General features: G+C 40.7%; 1 protein-coding gene and 1 long non-coding RNA gene across 3 annotated transcripts; both read left to right on the top strand.

The window, feature by feature from the left end:
• Positions 1-4,360: 4,360 nt before the first annotated feature.
• LOC139190553 (uncharacterized) lies at positions 4,361-5,571 on the top strand. 2 transcript variants are annotated; one of them, XR_011574856.1, is made up of 5 exons: positions 4,361-4,401; positions 4,532-4,629; positions 4,713-4,810; positions 4,894-4,991; positions 5,167-5,571. It is a non-coding gene; the product is annotated as an uncharacterized lncRNA (long non-coding RNA). The 2 variants fall into 2 exon arrangements; XR_011574855.1 differs by lacking the exon at positions 4,361-4,401 and having other exon boundaries at positions 4,490-4,629.
• Positions 5,572-6,091: 520 nt separating this feature from the next.
• On the top strand, positions 6,092-8,670 carry LOC139190552 (uncharacterized). Its single transcript, XM_070810915.1, has 4 exons — positions 6,092-6,119; positions 7,026-7,181; positions 7,268-7,743; positions 7,824-8,670. Coding segments are annotated over exons 2-4 (1,131 nt in total). The 5' UTR covers positions 6,092-6,119; positions 7,026-7,180; the 3' UTR covers positions 8,478-8,670.
• Positions 8,671-23,916: the final 15,246 nt, after the last annotated feature.

Genomic DNA, 23,916 nt, shown 5'->3' with positions numbered 1-23,916 from the left:
TGGAGAAGAGATAAATTTGAGGAAAAAGAGAGAAATCAGAGTGGAAAGAAGGAAGAGAAAAGGATATGGACAAAATTGTTTAGCGTACTCATTCCCTCTCTTCATATTAAACTTGCTCATACACTGTATGTACATGACATGCACTATATGTTATGCTCATAGATCTGATCTCAACCCATAGTTCACAACTCTCTCTTCCAAATAAAAAAAAATGACGCAATTAGATAAATGACTCTAAACTTTATATGAAGAATCGAAGATTCATAAATTTGAATTTGGTATCAAATATTTCAAGGATTTGAAAATTGTAGTTTGAATGGGCATGAAAGAGCCCAACTAAATCAAAGGAAATTGTTTCATGAACTCGTTTGTTTTTTTTTTTTTTTTTTTTTTTTTATATTTGCAGGGCCTGCCTTTGAATCAAAGAAAAAAGTAGTAAATTACGCTAATGCGAAGTGTTGATGCACAAAATCAGCGAAGACTTTGGTACAACAGAAAGTGTCAGGTTTTGTGACCTTCGCTTGGTTGCTTCGGTCACTAGTGAGGATAAGTACGTAAATGAATAGAGACAGAGAAGCAAACACAGGATGTACGTGGTTCACCCAGATTGGCTACGTCCACGGAGTAGAGGAGTTCTTATTAGTAGTGAAGGGCTTACACAAGTACAAAGGATCAAGCTCTCAATTTAGTGAGTTCTTGTGAATGATTTAACACAAATGGCATTAGCCCATATTGTGGGGGAATGACCCCTATTTATAGAAAAACTTGTAGCTTTGTCACATTGACATGTGTCATGTTATGATTGGTTCTTGATGTCGACACGTGCTGCGCTCTGATTGGCTTCTAATCTTGACACGTGTCGAGTAGTGATTGGCCTCCTGGTCGGAGGGGAACTCTTCTGGGTCCTTGACAGTATAGCGTTGGCCGGTGCTCGGTAGTTTCGGGATTGGTCAAGTATGGTACAAACAGTGCTCCCCTAAGTTCCCGAGTGAGGGAAACTCCTCGGTTGGGGACTTGCAAGATCCAATCCCTTGAGTAATCACGAAACTTCTAAGTACCGAAGTGTGGTCTGATCTTCATCTGCCCTTCTTTGGAAGTACCTTTCCTCCATCCGGGAATGGTGTATTTAGCTGATGAAGATGCACAAGGTAATGTATCAATTTCACTTTGAAGCTTACTTGTAGTTTCGGGCTTGGTCAAGTGCGATACAAACCCTATAGTAGGAGTCTCCCAAGTCGCCGAGCTAGGAGATCTGCCGAAAGAGGTGACAGACAAGGTAAGCAGTCAAACTTCCAAGTAAGCAACCCAGGATCAGAGGTTTGACTTCGGCTTCCGGTTGATTGTTCTCCTTCTCCTTGTCTCTCATTCAACTGCCAGGATAAGGAGAAGCAAATGGATAAGAGATGATATGAGATACTTTTGCTTTTGAAGAAGTAACTTTCCACAGGCTTATTCTTGAACTGTGCTGGAGGGTTTTCTGGTGCCCTTCAGAGTATAAGGCCGACTCAAAAATTTGAGGGTCAAAACAAGTCCATCAAATCTAGAGTACGTTCGACCTTGATGATATGGGATACTTTTGCTGTTGACGGAATAATGAATGTGGTATGGAAAGGTGTCGTGCTGTAGTGATCTGTTTCAGCTCACCGTTGAACCTTCTGCTTCAATCTTTTGCATGGCAGAAGTGGTGTGCAACCTTTGCATTTAAATGGTCCTTCAGAACATTCCTTCATAGTGACTCATCCACGCTTGGCAGCTTCAGTGTAAAGAGCCAATATCTGATCAACTGTCATGAGGTATTTGCCGGTGGAATTCGTGACCTTGACAGCAGTTGAGGATGAGTACTCGAGAGCAATGCTAAGTAAGCAACCAGGCAAAGGCTCCAGGCAGTCAGTTCCAAATTGGAGGTTTGATTTCAGGTTCCGACTGACTGCTCTCTTTCTCCTTGTCCTGCAGGTGTGGACAAGGACAAAGACAAAGACAGGGAGAAAGCATGATATGGGATACTCTTGCTTTCGACCCTGATGATATGAGATACTCTTGTTCTTGGTGTGGCTTATTTGCTGAGGTATTATCATGGGGAAATAAAGCTGAGTATTTCGAGAGGTTATGTTGAGGGTGCCTTTTCGAACGCGAGAAAGGGTTGAGCATTTTTGCAGGTTTGCCTGTCCGTTGAGGAGGGAGGTCAATGTATATAGGGATTTCCCAATAACAAGTAGTAATGCTATTCCTTTACCCTTCTTGGTCACAGCAATGTAGTGGGAGCTGCCAGCTTCACGTGTTTTAATTTTGTCAGAGCACTTTGAAAAAGTGGTATGTGGTATCTGGAAAGCTGATGTTACGTGTGAAGATTACAGACAAGCTTTATCTAAGGAAATCTGGCTCTCGAAGTTCTGAGAGTTGTGCCTCTTCGGTTTTCGAACAAGCAATCCCGTCGAGGATCTGACTCTCGAGATTCGGAAAGCGGTGCTACTCCGGTTTTTGAGAAAGTAATTATGTTGGGAGTCTTTTCTCGAATGTGAGTAAAGGTTGGACGTTCTTGCCAACCTGTCTTGCCGCAAAACACGGAGGTCGACACACATAGGGACTTTCCAGTTGTCAAGCAGTGGTGCTGTTCCTTTACCCTTATGGGTAATAGTAGGGTAGCTGGAACTTCGAAATTCTCGTGCCTAAACTTTGTCAGAGATCTTTGACAAAGTTATATGTGGTACCCGAGGAGTTGGTGGTGCATATGGAGAGCGGTGATTGAACAGTAAGATTCACGTGCTTTCTACTTCACCAGAAATCTTCGACAAATTGCCCGTAATTTCCGCAAAGCTGAGTGTGCATGTGACAGGTGCTGACGAGGCTGAAAAAGCAGGTGCTTCTTCGATTTCTGAGATCGGCCCTCGTGGTCTCTGAGCAGCCCAGCTTTTGAGAAAGCAAACGCCTCTTCGATTTCTGAAGCTCCGTCGAGTGCAGATTTTTATAGAGGCTGGCATTAAGTTCCACAGCACACTTGAATCTCTACCAGTAGAAGCTCATTTCTTGCACTTCTAAGATCTTGATTTGTCTGACCTTTTCCCTCTTCAACACATTTGAAAATGTCTGGACCCTCCGACCGTCGTTTTGACTTGAACCTTGGAGAAGAGACAGCCACGCCTTCTCCAGACAACATATGGCGCCCATCCTTCATATCCCCTACTGGTCCTCTTACCGTTGGGGATTCTGTGATGAAGAATGATATGACCGCTGCAGTGGTGGCCAGGAACCTTCTCACTCCCAAAGATAACAGACTACTTTCCAAACGGTCTGATGAGTTGGCTGTTAAGGACTCTCTGGCTCTTAGTGTTCAGTGTGCAGGTTCTGTGTCTAATATGGCCCAACGCCTATTTGCTAGAACCCGCCAAGTTGAATCATTGGCTGCTGAAGTGATGAGTCTCAAACAGGAGATTAGAGGGCTCAAGCATGAGAATAAGCAGTTGCACCGGCTCGCCCATGACTATGCTACAAACATGAAGAGGAAGCTTGACCAGATGAAGGAATCTGATGGTAAGGTTTTACTTGATCATCAGCGGTTTGTGGGTTTGTTCCAAAGGCATTTATTGCCTTCGTCTTCTGGGGCTGTACCTGGTAATGAAGCTTCAAATGATGAACCTCCAATGCCTCCTCCTTCTGGGGTTTTGTCAAGTACTGAGGCTCCGGATAACCACCCTCCGGTGCTTTCTCTTTCTGGGGCTCTACCGACTGCTGAGACTTCCCCTAAGCAACCTTTGTGAAGGCTCCCTTTTGTTTGTTTATTTTGACTCATGTATATGTACATATTTGTGGCTTATCGAAAATATTAATAAATAAGCTTTGCTTCATTTCAACATATTGTGTTAAATACACCAAAGCCTTCTTCATAAAGTTCTTTGAATTTTTGCTTTTGTTGAAACCTGTATTGTTGAAGCTTTGTGAGTGAAGCATGTAGTTTGAGGTAGTGTTCCCTTAATTTCCCGAGTGAGGAAAACTTCTCGGTTGGAGACTTGAAAAATCCAAGTCACTGAGTGGTTGTGAGACTGCCGAGTATCAAGGTGCAGTAGCATATGGTGGGAGTCCCCCAAGTCTTCAGGCGAAGAGAGTTGCCGAATGAGGTGTCTAGCTAGTAGTCAATGTCATGAGTAGGAAAACTTCACTTGTTTCTTTTCGAAGTGGTAACCCAGGGCTCTTTCTTCATATATTGTTTTTTTTTTGTTATGAAGATGTGTTAGGCCCAAAGAAGTGGAGGCCTAGGCCCTTTTTTTTTTTTTTTTTTTTTTTTTTTTTTTTTTTTTTTTTTTTTACTCCCTCCCTTTTTCTTTGGAATGTTTGTACAGATATCTATAATGTGGCCTTTGTCATGATTTTGGAGGATGGGTGTATTCGAATCCAATGAGGGGTAGGGTATGACTCATTATCATGTGCCATGATTTTGTCTTCCTTTAGCTTTTCTTTTGCTTTGCTTTACCATTTTTGCTTTCCTTTAGTCTGCCTTTAGCTTTTCTTCAATATAACACCATTTTCTGTGGCTCAGATCGCAAAACCATCTTCATAAAAGTTGTTCCTTAGCTCGTGAACTACAACATATCCGAATTGGAGATCCATCGGAGCAGTACAACTCCAGAAATTCAGGTACGATGAGTGATTGTTCGTCATTTGTATATCAACGCGTCAGACTTGTTGTGAGCTTCAAAAACTCCCTTTTCTCTTCTCAGATCAACATACTTTCTTCATCGAAGTTGTTCCTTAACTTGTGAACTACAAAATATCCAAAATTGAGATCCCTCGGAGCTGTATAACTCAAGAAATTCAGGTATGATGAATGACTGGTTATTATTTTTCTGTCAACCCGTCAGATTTGTTGTGAGCTTCGAAACTCCATTTTCTATTGTTCAGATCAGCATACTTTCTTCATCGAAGTTGTTCCTTAACTTGTGAACTACAACATATCCAAAATTGAGATCCCTCGGAGCTGTATAACTCAAGAAATTCAGGTATGATGAATGACTGGTTATTATTTTTCTGTCAACCCGTCAGATTTGTTGTGAGCTTCGAAACTCCATTTTCTATTGTTCAGATCAGCATGCTTTCTTCATTGAAGTTGTTCCTCATCGTCTCTTTCATAACATATCAAAAATTCAGAATGAACTAATGGTTAAATATTTCCAGATCTTCGAAACATCACAGCAGCTTCGAAATCTGCAAGAATCCGACTGTCATGTTTGGAGCTTCAACACTTTAATTTCCGTCGCTCAAACAGAAATAGTTCCTTCTTGAAAGTTGTTCATATGCTCAAAAACTATAGGGTGTCCAAAATTCAGCTCCATTGGAGAAGAGCAGAGGTTGCAGAAATTTGATAGATGAAAGGAGGCGGAAGAGGGAGAGAGAGAAAAAGTCTCTTGGGTTGGATTTCTATTTTGGGGCAGATTCCAATTTTTGTAGCACCTGCATTATTGATGAATTGTTTGTACTTTTGTCCATTAAGAAACCTGGGACTTTGGCTTGTTGTTGGATCTATTATAATATGTTTGGGAACATATATAAGTGAATAAATAAGAAGGAAGATTTTGGGTCCTTGTGGGTGTAAAACAAAAAATGTTTATGTTTACCCAAGTGTTTTTGTACAAGTTCAAGGGCATCTTGGGTTTTGTGAACAAAATTTGGTTATTTGGAGCAAGGTTTTGTGTTGAAGCTTTGTAGGTGAAGCTTTGGTGTTGAAGCTTTCTAGGTGAAGCTTTGATGGTGAAGCTTTGTAGATGAAGCTTTGTGGGTGAAGCTTTCTAGGTGAAGCTTTTTTAGGTGAAGCTTTGTAGGTGAAGCTTTTTTAAGTGAAGCTTTCCGGGTGAAGTTTTTTGGGTGAAGCTTTGTGGGTGAAGCTTTTTAGGTGAAGCTTTGTGGGTGAAGCTTTTTGGGTGAAACTTTTTGGATGAAGCTTTTTGGGTGAAGTTTTGGAGGTGAAGCTTTTCGGGTGAAGCTTTTTGGATGAAGCTGTTTTTTTTTTTTTTTTTTTTTTTTTTTTTGGCGCTTGACACGGTCTTCATTTGCTTGTTTTGTAGTGACTGTGGAAGACGGATTGCTTTCTGATTGAGAAGGGTTCCGGCATCGCTTTGCACCATCTTCATGTGGGTAATATAGGAACTTCCTTATGTTTTGATCATGCATGTAGTGATAGAATTTGTTTCTTCTTATTGTAGATGTCAGAGCCTGGAAGTTCTAGTGATGAGGGCTCTTCTAGCTTTAGCTCTAAGTCTGAGTCTGCAATGTCGGAGTCTTCAGGGTCTTTGTTAGAGTCCTGTACTAGAGAAACATTGGATGATCTTCCCAACCGTCAAACTTTAGCTATTGCTAGTTCTTCCTCCATGGCGTTGGGTGAGGGGGTTGTTTTTTATGCCATACCCATAGTTCGCTCTGAGTTCACAGCAGACCATCTAAAGAATAACTTGTTAAATAATGAGAAGCAGGTTGAGGCGCTAAGGCAGTCATGTAATATCCCTCGTAGTGTAGGGATACGTTTGGTACATGATGAAGAATGGCCTTCTGAGCCTCCCCAGGGTCATGTTATGTTCTACACCCAGATATTACTGACTTTAGGGGTGAGACTACCTTTACATCCGTGGTTGCAAAAGATGTTATCTTTGATCGGATATGCACCTGGGCAACTCAATCCTGGTTTCTGGATACTTTGATTGGATTTTATATCATTTGGATGGAGTGTGGGTTGTGTGAGCCTTCCTTCCATCAGTGGCGTTACTGTTACAAGATGCGCCCAGCAAAATCATGCACTGGTTATGCCGAGTGTGCATGTCGGAGTGAGAGAGAGCGTATTGTGTATGGTAAGAAAAAGGCATACTACACATGGAAAAACCGTTGGTGCTTTCTGTATAATGATTGGGAGTATGATAAGGGTGTCACGCCTGAGCGACGTGTGCTTACTCACTTCCAGACTGTAGGTTGTAACGTATCAACCGTTCGTACTATTTGCTATTTGTTGTGGTCTTTTCTTGCTTCTAACACTTTGCTTCATGTAGTGACGCGGGGCACCATCCAACTGTTTGGGCAGGAGCTATCTGACATAGAGAAGGTGTTGAGGGTGCCCAAAGAGGATAGACACTTAAGCAAGCTACGACCCTTATTTCGTCGGTACGGTTTCCAACCCTTAGTTTCCGAGAGCCAGGGACGATCGAGTAAGTTGTATCCTTCATGTAAACTTAGCTCAATTCCTTACTTTATTTGGAAAGTTGTATTTCTTATTTTGATTTTCCTTATGCAGTGGAGAAGGTAAGCAAGAAAACAGGGACTAGCACCAATAAAAGGAAAGCACCAGTGTTAGTTCCTTCGGAAGACATCCTACCGCATAAGAAAATTCATAAGTTCCGAGGGGAACCATCCGTTAGACCTAAGTCCCAAGATGGGGTCCTTAAGGGGCCTACCTTTAGGAAGACTGGAGTTGAGGCCGTTGAAAATGCTGCTGCCGTAGTTGCAGGAGAAGGGAGCCGACTGTTGCCTCCTCCTCTTACTATGGAGCACACTGTCCAGGAAAGTGATCCTGGTTCCCGCCATGAGGGGAAAGGCAAGGAAAGAGCTGGCAGTGTCCCGTGGAAGGACTTGAGGGTTGCCACGCGGCCAAAGGATTTTGGGGATATCAACAATTGCTTGGCAGGGCGTCGATTCGCCTTCGATGAGCTCGGAGAGCCCTTAGCTAAGGATGAATCGGATTGCGACCGGATGTTGAAGCTGTCTTCATATGTGAGTGTTACTTTGTCATTTCCTTACTTTTTCCTCTTTATTATCATTATTTAGGTAGTGATGATCGTCTTGCCATGCAGGTCATGGCCGAGTATCACGACAGACTGCAAGAGGTTGAGCGGTACAAGGCAAAACTGAAGGAGAATAAGCAGCTTGTGGATGAGGCCCGAAGGAATAAGGGACTTTTGACTCAGGCTCTCCAACTGAAGGACGAAACCATGGAGAGCTTGAAAAGGCGAAATGGTGAGAACCTAAGGCTTAAGAAATTGCTTGAGGCAACTAAAAAACAGTTGGAGGTGGCTACCTTGGAGGTATCCAAGGTTAGGGGAGAATTGGATGGTGCCTTAGTTGAGATTTCTGAACTGGAGAAGAGCATTCCAACTGAAAGGGAGGCTGCTGTGCAAGAATACTTAAGTTCTTCGACCTTTCATCTTGCTATTAAACCCTACTGTGCTCAAGAAGCTCGCTTTGAAAAAAGGAAATGGATGGCCGTCCTTGATCGTTATGATGATGGGAGCATTCTTCGAAAATACCACGAAGATATAAATGAGCATCATCGAAAGGGCGAGACATTTGTCCTTGCTGTTGATCCTAGCAGCGAAGATGAGTCTGATAATGAAGGTAGTGCTGATGCACAGACTCACCATGGTGAAGAGGATCTTGGGGATGCAGAGGATGATGGTAGGACGCGGAGTGATACTGCCAGGGGTTCGGCTTCAGATGAGAATGAATAGCAGTGTCTTTACTATCTGCATGTATTCTGGATGTAGTAGTCTGATGTGTGTATAACATGTGCCCATGTTATAAGCTTGAGAGTTTTGGATTTTAGGTGTTTATGAGTGTTTGCACTATTATTAATGCATGTTTGGCTATGTATGAATAGATCTATTGTTTGGATATAAGCCCTTGTTTGGTTGTTCCTTTCTTTGTATAGTCTTGTCGACACATACTTAGATTTTGTTTCGTGTTGGATATATCTGCTTTGAGGTTTCAACACTTGAGTGTTCCATTGCTAGGAATGTAAAAGAGTGAGGGCTGAGTTGGCTAAATTACCTCTTTATTGAATTCATTGCCAAATGGCCTTCATTACATAGGATGCCGAACAACTATAGCTCAACACTTGTACATCGTGAGTCTATTTGTAGTAGTACTTCAAGTGATCAGCGTTCCATGGATGGCCAAGGGTCTTGCCATCGGAGCTTCTAAGTGTGTAAGAGCCAGGGCGACTGATGCCAATGACTTCATACGGTCCATCCCAATTTGGACTAAGTGTGCCTTCACTCGGGACTCTGTCGCATAGTAATCTTTTCTTTAAGACCCAGTCTCCTATTTTGAAAGAACGAGGCTTGACCCTAGAGTCATAATAGTTGGAGATGCGCTGCTTGTAGGCGACATTCCTCAAGTGAGCTTGGTTTCTGTGTTCCTCGACTAAATCCAAGTTGAGGGTGAGTTGTTTGTCATTTTCACTTTGAATGTAGTTCTGGACTCGGAATGTTGCTTGCTCGAGCTCAACAGGGACAACCGCCTCTGTGCCAAAGGCAAGTGAGAATGGAGTTTCTCCTGTTGAAGTCCGATATGAAGTGCGATATGACCAAAGAACTTGGGGTACAAATTCTGGGCAACAGCCTTTAGCTTTGTCCAAGCTGGTTTTCAAAGTGCGCTTGATTATTTTGTTGATGGCCTCAACTTGTCCATTAGACTGGGGATGAGCTGGAGAGGCAAAGCATAAGTTGATGTTGAACTTAGAGCAGAACAACCTGAACTTCTTGTTGTCAAACTGTCGCCCATTGTCAGTGACTATCGCATTGGGAATGCCGAATCTACAAAGGATGTTCTTCCACACGAAGTCTTCTATCTTTGCCTCAGTAATGGTTGCCAAGGGTTCTACTTCGGCCCACTTTGTGAAGTAGTCCACTGCAACGACTGCGTAACAGACTTTGCCCTTCCCTGCCGGCATTGGGCCGATCAAATCAAGTCCCCACTGGGCGAAGGGCCAAGGGCTGATCATAGGAGTAAGAGGCTCTGGAGGGGAACGAGGAATAGTCGCATATCGTTGACATTTGTCACATGAGCGGGATACTTTGATGGCATCCTGGTGGAGTGTTGGCCAGTAATATCCTTGGCGAAAAGTCTTGTGTGCTAGGGACCGAGATCCAGCATGATCTCCACAGACTCCCTCATGTATTTCCTGAAGGACGATTTCCGCCTCGGCAGGCGTAAGACACCTTAAGTATGGCAGGCTAAAACCTCGCTTATAGAGTTGATCATTGATGATCAGGTAGCGGGTAGACTTGTATCGAATTTGCTTAGCCTGGACTTTATCATTTGGGAGGGTGCCATGAGCAAGGAAATTATAGATCGGGGTGATCCAACTATCCCCCTGTTGTAAGTTGTATACTTCTGCGGCCATGGTGCTTGGTGTTGCCAATAGTTCGACATGAATTTTTCTTCCAATCTTGTCTTCCACAGCTGAGGCGAGGCGAGCCAGGGCGTCTGCATGACTGTTTGCCGCTCGAGGAACTTGGGTGATCTGGTAGTGGAAGTGCTTGAGCAAAAGTTGTGTTTGCGCAAGATATGCTGCCATGGAGCTGTCCTTAGCATCAAAGTTGTTGGTAACCTGGTTGACCACTAATTGGGAGTCACTGAAAATATTAATTTGTTTAACCCCGAGGTGTTTGGCCAAACGTAATCCTGCTAGAAGGGCTTCATACTCGGCCTCATTGTTTGATGCCTTGAATTTGAAACGAAGAGCATACTCCATTGCTACTTTGTCGGGCGTAGTCAAGACTAGTCCCGCTCCACAGCCCTGTTGGTTGGATGAGCCATTAACATACAAACTCCATGCTGAGGTCGTTGATTCTACCTTCTGAGCTTCCGATGGTAATGAAGCTACTGCTTCAGGTGTAGAAGCAATGTCAACAGGATATGTGAAGTCGGCGATGAAATCTGCTACTGCTTGGCCTTTTTCGGCTGGTTTTGGTTGGTAGGAGATGTCAAACTCACCCAATGCTATCGCCCATTTGATCATTCGTCCAGACGTGTCAGGACTCTGGAGTATCTATCGAAGAGGGTGATTGGTAAGCACGATGATGGCGTGTGCTTGGAAATAAGGGCGAAGTTTCCGAGCAGACATGACCAATGCTAGAGCTAATTTCTCAATGTTGGAGTATCGTGTCTCCGCATCTTGTAGGGCCTTGCTAGCGTAGTAGACGGGCCGTTCGACACCACTGTCCATTCGAATAAGAACAGAATTGACTGCTGAAGCCAAAACCGATAGATAGATGATGAGAGTGTCACCAACTTCTGGTTTGGAGAGCAGAGGGGCTTTACTCATGTACTCTTTGAGGTTCCTAAATGCCTTGGCACATTCCTCCGTCCATGTAATGTACTTCTTATTTCCCTTGAATGCTTTGAAGAAAGGAGCACATCTGTCTGTGGCCTTAGAGATGAATCTGGTTAAGGCTGCCACCTTGCCAGTAAGGCTTTGGATGTCTTTTGAAGTTATTGGCTCTTTCATGTCGAGGATTGCTTTGATCTTTTCAGGGTTAGCTTCAATGCCTCGTTGGCTAATCATGAAGCCTAAGAATTTGCCAGAGCCCACGCCGAAGGCACATTTGTTGGGGTTCAACCTCATTCGATACCTCTTTAGAATGGTGAAAATTTCAGATAGGTTGGTGATGTGTTGGTCAGCATGTTTGCTTTTGACTAGCATATCATCAACGTAAACTTCCATGTTCTTCCCAATTTGTTCGGCGAACATTGAATTGACCAGTCTCTGATAAGTTGCTCCTGCATTCTTTAGGCCGAAAGGCATGACTTTATAGCAATATAGTCCCCTGTCAGTAGTGAAGGCCGTGTGTTCTTGGTCTGAGGGGTTCATGAGGATTTGGTTGTATCCTGAATAAGCGTCCATAAAGCTCAAGAGCTCACACCCTGCCGTAGAGTCTATAAGCCTGTCAATAAGAGGAAGAGGGAAACTATCTTTCGGACACCCTTTGTTTAGGTCGGTGTAGTCAACACACATCCTCCACAAGACCTTTTGAAGCGAAAGACTTTTTTTGGTCGGATTTTTCCTAACAAGGACCACATTTGCTACCCATGTCGGGTAATTGACTTCGCGGACAAAGCCTATGCCTTTGAGTTTTTCAACTTCTGCTTTCATTGCCTCGTATCGTTCAGCGTCATAAGATCTTCGCTTCTGTCTCACCGGCTTGATCTTGGGGTCAATACTCAAACGATGACAGATGACATCGGGAGAGATGCCTGGCATGTCCTCGTATGACCAGGCGAAGACTTCAGTGTTCTCTTTCAAAAAAGATATCAATGCTAACCGAAGGGGTGGTGACAATGTGGTGCCAATATTCACCATGCGGTCTGGATGATCTCTTGAGATAGGTACCTTCTCCAACTCTTCAGCAGGTTAGGCTTGCTGGGTGAAAGAGTCATCTCGAGGATCATCAGGTTGATTGTTGCTATCAGGAAGATCCAAGTTCGCTTCATCTAGGCTGGTCTTTGTGACTTGGTCATGTACAGACAGGGTTTCCTTGGGTCCGGGCAAGTGTTGTTGCTTAACTGAAGTGTTGTAACATGATCGTGCACTAAGCTGATCTCCTCTGATGTAGCCGTTGCCATGGGGGGTTGGAAATTTCATCAACAGCATATGCGTGGATACCATAGCCTTGAGATCATTGATGCCTGTGCGCCCAAAGATGACATTGTATGCCGTTGGGCAGTCAACCACTAGGAAGTTAGTGGTAATGGTAGCCGTGTAAGGGCCTGTACCAATAGTAAAGGGTAAATGTATGCTCCCTAAGGGTTGCACAATATCACCGGAGAAGCTTATCAGAGGAGAAATCGAGCGATCGAGCAAGTGTTCAGCTACACTGAGTGCCCTGAAAGCTTCGGCAAACATGATATTGACCGAAGCCCCTGTGTCTACGAGGATTCGTCGAACATCAAAGTTGGCTATGTGAGCCTCCACGATCAATAGGTCGTGATGAGGGTAGATGATGCCTCTTTCTTCCGTAGATGATGCCTCTTTCTTCCTCTGGGTAGAAACATATCGGATCCCAGTTAGGCTTTTGATACTTCCCTCCCCTGATGTCTTCCACGTGAAACACTCGGTGACCAGGCCTCAGAATTCGTTCACTGTTTTTCATGGCCCTATTGGAAGATTCAGATATGGGTGTGCCGCCGCTTATGGAATATATGACATTCACCTGGCGTTGGTTACGGTTATCCCTTTGAGGGTGAAGAAGGAATTGATCAATTTTTCCTTCTCGTGCCAAAGCTTCAATACGATCACGGAGGATGATACATTTCTCGCTATCATGGCCGTTATGCTCATGGTAGCAACAAAACATGCCCGCGTTATTCGGGGGCGTGTAATCTGGGTGCCTCGGCTTTGGCTTTGGTATCAGGTGAGCTATGCTGGGGTAAATGGCCGCGCATGTGGCATTCAAGGGCGTGTATGTCTCATACCTTGGGGTAGGGGGTATCTTGACGCGGGTTTGACCCACTGCATTGACTGCCTGGGGGCGAGCGTTATTGTGGCGATACCCTTGGTTATCGGGATAGTGTCCCTTACTCTTTTTACTGGAAGGAGAGTGGTGAGGATGGAAATCCTTCCTCTTGCCTTGAAATTGATATGTCTGTTGATTCGGTGAAGCATTATGCAAGGCATGGGGAGGTGCCACTGCTGTTTGGAAAGTCGAGGTCTTCTCATTTAGGTGAGTCTGGCTTCCACCTCCCACTTGTTGATAAAGGATGGTTGTAGGGGGTTTCTCCTGATATGTCTTTGCCTCGGCGGAGGCATGGTTATAAACCTGCGCCATCACCTCAGAGTAAGTCTTCCAAGTATTGGCATTGATCATGTATTTAAAGAAACAATCACGTAGGCCTGCCGTGAAGGCTTTGAGGGCAGTCTTGTCGTCTGCCTCGGCACACCGGGAGTATTCATGGCTGAAGCGGCCAGCATACATACGTAATGACTCGTCTGGCTTCTGGCGGATAGTGTACAAGTCATCTGCAGAGTGCAAGCGATCGGTTTGGAAAATGTGTTGGGAAACAAATAGTTTCCTCAATTCCTCAAATGAGTCTACCGTCTCAGGTGTAAGACGACAATACCAATTTAGAGCTCCACCAGAGAGGGTGGAGGGGAAGAGAAGACATCGCTCTTCGTCGGTGTGCATCCGGTATGCCATGGTGGACTCAAAGAGGTTAAGGTGCTCAATCGGGTCCTCTTTTCCAGTATAAAGTTGCAAGCCAAGCTTTTGCTTTGTCTTTGCTTGAAGGAGGGTGTTGAGGATCCTCCTTGTAAGAGGGCCAGGCCTGGGTTGGTTCCAGTCAGGTATTTCAGCCTGACGTTCAGCCTTCAACTTGTTTACTTCCTCAAGAAGTTGTAGGACAAGGGGGTCCTGAGCGGAGTTATGTGTCACTGGAGCTTTCTTTCGTAAATCTCCATCTCCTATTGGAATTAGGAAGGTTTGATCAAGGGCATGTGATTTTTCCCTGGACTCGCTGTACTGGCTTCCAGGGTATGTCTGTCGGAACACCTCTGAGTCCCCTGTACCCTCATGTCTCTCTAGGACTTGTTGCCCCTTCCCCAAATTGGTGGCCGGCTTGGGCCGTGGCAGGGGACCGAGTCTCTCAGAAATCCTTGGGTCATTAATCTTTGAGCTTATATGGATGGAATTCTCTCGACGTTGCTTCAGGAAATCCCGACAATCGCGAAAGACGGCTTTCGATCCTTCTGCCCCTTCAGCAAAGAGGTGTCTCCCTCCACTTCTCATGGTTCGGGTCGAAGCAACTGGGTTAAGAGAAGCCTCATGTTGATTATCAAGTCGAGGGGTAATCTGTTCCCTATCAGGGATATCTATGTCGAATGCATGTGACCCTCCATGTTGGAGGGCACCCAGTTGATGGTTGACTTCCACGGGGGCAACAAGCTCGTGAAGGAATTATTTTGTGAAAACATGTTCATTTGAGCAACATCATATAGCATGCAATTAACAATTAAAGGCGGAATCATGCTTGTATGCACTCAAAAACAAAACATTACCATGAAATTCAAAGCCTAGTAGATTGGTGAACCAATAATCAACTCAAAACAAAGTGAGTTGAAATTAATACCTTTGTAGATTCCTCTTTGCATAAGCAAAGGCTAATCACCCAAAGAGATAGGGCCTTCATTCCTTGCTTCTTAGATCCATGGATTTGGATGGAAGAATAGGTTCTCCAAGTTCCCAAAATTGAGAACCTCTAAGTCTCTTCACCAAGGTTAGATTGTAGAAGAAATGAGTGACCTTGGAGTAGTAGGATTGCTAGATGTACCCTCCAAGGTGTTGGCCTCTTTAGAGAGAAAATGGAGAGACAATTCTCACCAATTTTCCCAAAAATAAACCCTTATTTTTTCTTAATGAATTTTTAGTTATAAAGTCATTTATATAGTCACTTCTTTAAGTGACCTAAACAACCAAAACCCTAATTCATCACATACATGGCCGGCCATTTAGGGAATTTGGGCCTTTTGGGCTTTAATGAATCTTTATTCATTAAATTGTCATACAACTTAAGTTAATGGGCTTGACGTTCGAAGCCCATTGGGCCTTAAGGTCCAAAACTATCCCGAGGTCTTTAACGAACTTATTCGTTTGACTAATTAACATATTAATTAATCCTTGCCATAAATAAATGATTAAACCATTTAATCATTCTTACTCATTTCCGTTTAATCTTCAATCTCCACCTTTTATGGTGTGCGATCCATTAGGTTCCTTTTAGCGAGGTAGTGGGCGATTAAAACCATTTTACATCGATTGTGAATTGAAACTATTTTCAATTCTCCCTTTAGTGATTACACACGTTTAGGGCTTCCACAAACCATGAGTGATACCTAGCAGCATATCATGGTTACCCAAGCTAATCAGAAGAGGATAGAGAACCTATTCAGTTCGGGATTACAAATGCAATACGGTCTTTCTCTAATCTAATACTCTTGACCACATTGTTTGGTATGATAGTTTATTTACTCATGTCTACTATCCAATATGAATCGTTTGCTTATATGATTTCCTTGAATGTGATTTGGAACGCATTCCCTAATCTCATTCATACTCTGGCCAGAGATTCCAAATCATATCATAGAGTATTCTCCCTCAACTGTTTGAAGGTTAGAGATCCCTTGTTGCGCATTCACTTGTCTCCATAGCTAAGTGGCTTAACCCCAACGATGCCGTGGACACCCCGAGGGGGTGACTTTGACATAATCAAAGATCAAGGACTTAACCACAAGACAACTGTGATGCCTCAGGTCAAAGGACTACTTTGCATTATCCCAACCATGAGTTCTTATGTGACATGGAATATGAGAACTCTTCGTTGATCACGTTCAGTGTATTCATTCTCTATTGAGCACCTACGTACTTGTCTTGATGTCACACACACCAATGACTCGAGACTAATCACTCTCCTTGAGAGAAGACATAGTACGTACTGATCTTAACGGACTGTCAACGCCCAATTGGCAATCCTATGATCAGGAACGTTTAGGATGTGTCTACGAAAGAATGGTCTCATGAATCTAACTTCATTAGATTACATTCTCCCAATCACATATTCCTTGGACTTTATCGTTTAAGCATATAACATTTATATGAGACGGCTCAAACAATAATGTATGCCCTTTATATGTAAAACTAGATTAGTTTAACATGTGAAACGTCCGTAAAGTATCATCACATGATTGGCTTTAGGGCACATTTCCAACAATCTCCCACTTGCACTAGAGCCAATCAGCTTGGTCATCTTGATGATACCTCTTCTGTAGTCATTTCATAAATGGCTGAATAGTAGGCCTAGGCAGTGGATATCTATATGTGTTATCCACAGAAGCAACCTTGAGAATAACGACGTCACCATTATACATGATTCTCAATCATGTGGTTCAGTCTCTCATTTGTGTTCGGATCTTGATGAGACCTTGATTCCCAGGCTTGAGCTATCGCCCCATTAGTGTCATACACTTTCTGGTTGGAATCGAATAGAGAGTTCATAAATGAACTTTCCCATCCAAACAACATTGTTGTAAACTTCTATATGGCAATATATCTTGCATTCATAATGGAATACACTAAAGTCATTACTTTAATGTTTCCATCCAAATATCTCTTTAGTCATAATAAAGAGATATTTGTTTATCTCTTCATTCATAATGAAGAAACATCCAATGATGGATTAGATTCATAATCTAATACATTTACGCTTCCATTACGTTACTCTAATTCTTCCTCATTCTTTGAGGAATCTATCCTTTAGTATTTCTTAAATACTTAAGGACTCACTTGACAGTTGCCACGGTTCTGATCCTGGGCTTGCACTGATATCGTCTTGTACCGTTCTAGGTACAACTCATATCAATGTTTTTCATACAATATGAAATACATAAATCACCTTTCTGCTTATGCATAAAGGATTCAATTTACGCATTATTTCTATGGGAGTCAAAGGGTACGTTCCCTTTGAGAAGGGCAACTTGCTAGTCTCACTAGAATCGTCCTTCTTATTGAAGTTTATCATCATATGAGAAACTTCCTAGCATCCATTGTCTATTATTAGGGATTGATATAATCCAATTATATCATGAAATATATCATTATAGATTTCCATCCCATGTATATAGACTATATCTCCCATATACATTCCATCTTCATATAGTGTATTAAAGTCATAACTTTAACGAAGAAGTATTCTTTTCATTTCCAAAATTAATATATCATATATACTTAAATTTTAGGAACATGATTAACTCCCACTAATCTTTTGTAAAACTCGTAAACAAAAGATTCATTTACATCTTGATGAGAAATCAAACGATTTGATCCTTTTTCCTCATAAAATGCAAATAGCTCCCACTAACTTGCTAAGATCCATGATGGATGGATCTCTACAACTTACATGTCTTGTGATTTATAGTTTTGGACATATATTATCAAGACTATCTTAATAATGGTTTCGGAAACCCATATTATGTCAAAACATTGAATCACCATTTTAGTTGTAGCTAGCAATCTTCGAATTAATTGAAACCAAGCCTATCTCAAAGATGGTTTCTTCAAAGTCAACCATTCTCTTTGATTGTAGTTACCTTAAGCTACCAATTAGCTATGAAGGTTTCATTATTTCGAGTCAAATGGTACTTTACCATTTCCTTGAGTATATATCGTATATGCACTCAATGTAGTCATAAGGATTTTCATTCTTATCGACTACCTTGGAGCTTGTGGTATAGGAACTAGGTTGTTATATTTGTTGATTACTATCTTGTCTCTCAAAGAACCCATTCTTTGAGTTCTATCTCTCGTTCATTTGCTTTTAGGCAAATCACATTGTATGATTACAATGAACTACCCAACAAAACAACATTTGTTAGTTGGTTTATAGAAGCGATATCCAAAAGTTATTTTAAGGATATCCTACAAGATTGTTATCAAACAAATATTGCTTATTAGCACACAACCCCAAATCTTTAACATGCTTAAGATTTGTCTTTCTTTTCCAACTACATCTTATGGAGTCATGAAAATATTGGAAGATCTTCTCATTGACAATCATATTGTTTTAGAAGTATATATCCTATATATGGGTGATAGATAACATTTAATGAACTAAATCTTATTCAAGTTCGTTCTTCTCCTAATGGAGAAATACATTATCTTATGATGCTATTTTCCTTGATATCTTTCAAGGAAACTTATCTAAAGTGTTACCTTTCCTTGGATCAAATCTAAGGAGGTAAATACTTTAGATGTCTTACTCATCAACTTACATTACTTGAATTCTTTGAAACATTTTACAAAGTATTCAGACTTGTGTTTATTCAAAATAAACTATAGTCCAACCGAGAGTGATCTTCGGTGAATGTTATTCAACATGAGTAATATTATGTTTGTGGACAAGTGCCACTAACATCTAAGTGAATTAACCTCAACAACTTTGTGATTCTTTCTTCTTTCCAAATGAATAAAGATTCGAACATTTCGCCTCTATACAATTTTAACAAGAAGGTATTGGATCCGGATCTAACGATCCAAAGCATCCTTGTTTCACCAACTCGTAACTTATGTTTTTAGAGGTATCACAATTTAGTTGGGATTAGTCACTACCTTGCAACCTTTTGGGTTTTAAGCATCATTATATTCTAAACAGTTAACACTACCATATCATCTCTACTATAGAGACAATCAATTAGATTACTATAATCCAATTTCTTTGGTAGTTCATATGAGGAAGTAAGTACTATCTGCTTTCGCAGAGATCTATATCTTATTCACGTTCCGTATGTGAAGCACCTTTTCTTCTCTCATATATCTTCTACTTCTTATTAGTCACACTTTTACAACGATTTGTAAAACGTAGTTACTAATACGGAATCATACATTCAAGTAGAAGAACCAACTGTTTTGAACTATTCAAGAACAATTTACAACACCTTCGAAAGGTGTGTCCTTGACACTTGCAAGACATTTCTTGCAAATACCCCTTCCAATGTCCATCCTTTCATAAAGAAAGTTTGTTCCCTTGGAGTTATTTATCTTCTTTATTTGACTTTCACCTTTGACTACATTAGTCATGGTCCCTAAACTCCCACTATCTCTCTTGAAACCTTTTCAATTGTGTTATACACATCAAACAATTTGGAGAGTATGTGGTTATTGTTCACTACATAGTTTACAATAAACTTAGTGAACGATTAGGATAGGGAAACAAAGGTGAAGTCCTTGCCTAGTTTCCGTCTCGTTAAGTGGTTTATCACTTCAACACTCAATAATTCAAAATCATCATAAGTCCATGTTGATGGACTATTTTTGTCAACCAACCATTATGTTCTAAACATAATTACAAACTTTAAAGAGTTGTACAAGGCAACTCTCAATTTCTTCATACAACAATTTGTAAGTGAAGAATCATGTCACATAAAGTGTCCATGCCTTTGTGCTTTCTTCTCAAGTTCTTTGTTCATTTAACAAAGAAACAAGCACTAAGTGTTTGCATTGACTAAGGGTTGTTCAAAGCAACTCCTATTTCTTCATACAACAATTTGTAATTGAAGAATTATGACATTAAAAGTGTTGTCCTCTTTATGATAGACCTTTTCTAACATATTCTTCTAATGATACATTATCAATAGGAAGATTGTGAGGATGAGACTACTTAGGTACATTTACAAGCCATTAAAGACAATCTATGGTTTTGTAGTACTAAGTCCGTAAACTAAACGTTCGGCTTTTATTTGTCAAGTGTTGGATAACGTTTGCAAATATATTGGTAATCAAATACATAACGAATATAAATTGATTGATTTTAAGCCATTTGATTCGGGTCTTTAAATCAAAATAGCACCACCCACTATTTTTGGCAAATTCCATATCCCTCATTGGAATTCGAGAGTTTTGGATGAAACTCTTAGTAGGTTATGGGAGGCTCACTATTACCAAGCCCACCTCAGAAGAACTCCATATTGGCTAGCAACAATAATAATGAGAGAGTACGCTTACTCATTTGCAACTAATGCAAGTACCCATCTTGTTTGGCCTCTAGAGAATGATGCCTCAGAAGAACTCCATATTGGCACCATTGCACTTAGTTAAGTCATTCCCACCATGCTAGTTCAAGTAGGGGTTCAAGAATGGCCTCAGAAGAACTCCATATTGGCCACACTCGTTGCCTACCTTTCACTTCATCATATGTTTATAGGCTTCTCCTGAATGTAAGCACATACTTTGCAACCCCAGAACTGGACGAATACATTGTACGAGTCACAAACGATTGAAGCCCACCACGGTGGAAGGCCACGAAAGAGTGTTCTAAGCACTCTCACGCTTATCAACTTAATAATGGTTTGGTTGAGGGTTTTAGGTCTCATCACATATAAACATACATTTTAATCTCTATTAAAACTATTTTGGTCCTATTACAACTATTGGTCCATATGATTGTTTTAGTTGTACATAATACTCCCACTATGCTTTTAAAACGGTTTTTAAAGCAAGAGTATATGTTACTACTAACATAAGGTTTGCATTCATTTTATGGACTATATAGTTGCCTTAGGGCCTTAGGATGACTATGAACCTTTGTTTAGATTCAACACGAGCCTTGTGTTGAATCTCGGTCTAGGGATGGAGATTGATTTTAGTTACGCGTTTAATCACATTAAGGCGTGTTGTCTTAGGGGCGTTGGACCCAATTACTTCATTTTCATGCATATCATATAAAGCAAGAAAGAAATACTTCAAAGTAAAGGATGAGCTTATGCTCATTACAACATTTGCATAAAACAAATTACCTTAAAGTAAAGAAGGACTTATGCCCTTTTACAACATTTGATCAAATCAAATTACAACCAAAATCTAATCTACACATTCCCATGGTTCAAACAAATTTGAAACGCCTTTCACATAGCTCAATTATATTAGGCTTAGGTTCATAATCATCCTTTAATTAATTAACGCTTTAACTAATTAATTGAATGCAACATTTTCATTTGGTTTTTGTATCCATAAAATTGATTTAAGTGGAGCTAAACAAAATGAAAATCCAATTCTCATTTAAAGAGACAAAACAATTTTGTTCTCATCCTATTTGGGCCATCATGCAATAACCACAACTTTTTGGGCCATATTGCGAAAACATAAACTTTTGGGGTCACTTTGTAAAAACACAAAAGTCACTACTTCATGTAAATACAACTAGAACCCAAAATTTAAATAAATTCAAAAAACTTCATTAAAGGAGCAAAACAATTTGTCCTTTAGCGTTTTTAGGCCTTAACGTCAAAACGTAAACTTTCGGGTCAAAGTACAAATACACAAAAGTATCAAAACTTTATGTAATTGCATAAAAGCCCCAAAAATACCCTATTTTATTAGGGTGGCCGGTTTTTAGGGATAAAAAGGAGTGGTGGGTGTTTTGATTTATTAGTTTTGTCAAAAAACAATCAAGTAGTGCTTTCACCTTTCATAAAAAAAAAATATATGTTTTGATGATTGATGTTTCCATCATCATTTATACAAATATTTAACACTTTAAATACTTTCATAAAATTAATATATGTTTTGATGATTGATGTTTCCATCATCATTTATACAAATATTTAACACTTTAAATACTTTCATAAATCATTTGAAAAACATATATCATAAACTTTATGAAATAAATCAAAACTTTGAATCAAAACACAAACCTTTGTGTTCTTGGCAAGAACATCAAGAACATATGAAGAACATCCATGAAAACCCATAAGAGCTCCATGAATGTTTTCATGCAATAAAACTCAAATTTTTATCATTCAAAATGAGGCTAACATCCTAGGGTACTTAGGGGTTCCAAAAGTCACCTTAAAACCATTTTAACAAGACAAACATGAACCCAAAAAATCACCCTTTGGATTTGGCCGAAAATCCCTAAAATCATGGCACCAAATTTTAGCTCCAATATTCATCCTCATATGAACTACATCTACAACATTTGAGATGGCAAATTTTCAGACAAAATTTACATTCAAAGAAGCAAGAATAAAGCTTGTAACAATTACAACTTTTAAATCATAAACTTATGAACTACAAAACCCAAAAGGATTCACCAACTACTAGACCTAGGCTCTGATACCACTTGAAGGAATTATTTTGTGAAAACATGTTCATTTGAGCAACATCATATAGCATGCAATTAACAATTAAAGGCGGAATCATGCTTGTATGCACTCAAAAACAAAACATTACCATGAAATTCAAAGCCTAGTAGATTGGTGAACCAATAATCAACTCAAAACAAAGTGAGTTGAAATTAATACCTTTGTAGATTCCTCTTTGCATAAGCAAAGGCTAATCACCCAAAGAGATAGGGCCTTCATTCCTTGCTTCTTAGATCCATGGATTTGGATGGAAGAATAGGTTCTCCAAGTTCCCAAAATTGAGAACCTCTAAGTCTCTTCACCAAGGTTAGATTGTAGAAGAAATGAGTGACCTTGGAGTAGTAGGATTGCTAGATGTACCCTCCAAGGTGTTGGCCTCTTTAGAGAGAAAATGGAGAGACAATTCTCACCAATTTTCCCAAAAATAAACCCTTATTTTTTCTTAATGAATTTTTAGTTATAAAGTCATTTATATAGTCACTTCTTTAAGTGACCTAAACAACCAAAACCCTAATTCATCACATACATGGCCGGCCATTTAGGGAATTTGGGCCTTTTGGGCTTTAATGAATCTTTATTCATTAAATTGTCATACAACTTAAGTTAATGGGCTTGACGTTCGAAGCCCATTGGGCCTTAAGGTCCAAAACTATCCCGAGGTCTTTAACGAACTTATTCGTTTGATTATTTAACATATTAATTAATCCTTGCCATAAATAAATGATTAAACCATTTAATCATTCTTACTCATTTCCGTTTAATCTTCAATCTCCACCTTTTATGGTGTGCGATCCATTAGGTTCCTTTTAGCGAGGTAGTGGGCGATTAAAACCATTTTACATCGATTGTGAATTGAAACTATTTTCAATTCTCCCTTTAGTGATTACACACGTTTAGGGCTTCCACAAACCATGAGTGATACCTAGCAGCATATCATGGTTACCCAAGCTAATCAGAAGAGGATAGAGAACCTATTCAGTTCGGGATTACAAATGCAATACGGTCTTTCTCTAATCTAATACTCTTGACCACATTGTTTGGTATGATAGTTTATTTACTCATGTCTACTATCCAATATGAATCGTTTGCTTATATGATTTCCTTGAATGTGATTTGGAACGCATTCCCTAATCTCATTCATACTCTGGCCAGAGATTCCAAATCATATCATAGAGTATTCTCCCTCAACTGTTTGAAGGTTAGAGATCCCTTGTTGCGCATTCACTTGTCTCCATAGCTAAGTGGCTTAACCCCAACGATGCCGTGGACACCCCGAGGGGGTGACTTTGACATAATCAAAGATCAAGGACTTAACCACAAGACAACTGTGATGCCTCAGGTCAAAGGACTACTTTGCATTATCCCAACCATGAGTTCTTATGTGACATGGAATATGAGAACTCTTCGTTGATCACGTTCAGTGTATTCATTCTCTATTGAGCACCTACGTACTTGTCTTGATGTCACACACACCAATGACT

The sequence above is a fragment of the Malus domestica genome, chromosome 13 (genome assembly GCF_042453785.1).
Source record: "Malus domestica chromosome 13, GDT2T_hap1".
NCBI classification, from domain to species: Eukaryota; Viridiplantae; Streptophyta; class Magnoliopsida; order Rosales; family Rosaceae; genus Malus; species Malus domestica.
This window is presented reverse-complemented; position numbering and strand designations above follow the sequence as displayed.

Bases quoted from the DNA above. Each gene is read 5' to 3' on its own strand.
- LOC139190552 (XM_070810915.1), top strand. The intron at 7,744-7,823 runs GTGAGTGTTACT...CTTGCCATGCAG, and splicing joins TGTTGAAGCTGTCTTCATAT to GTCATGGCCGAGTATCACGA.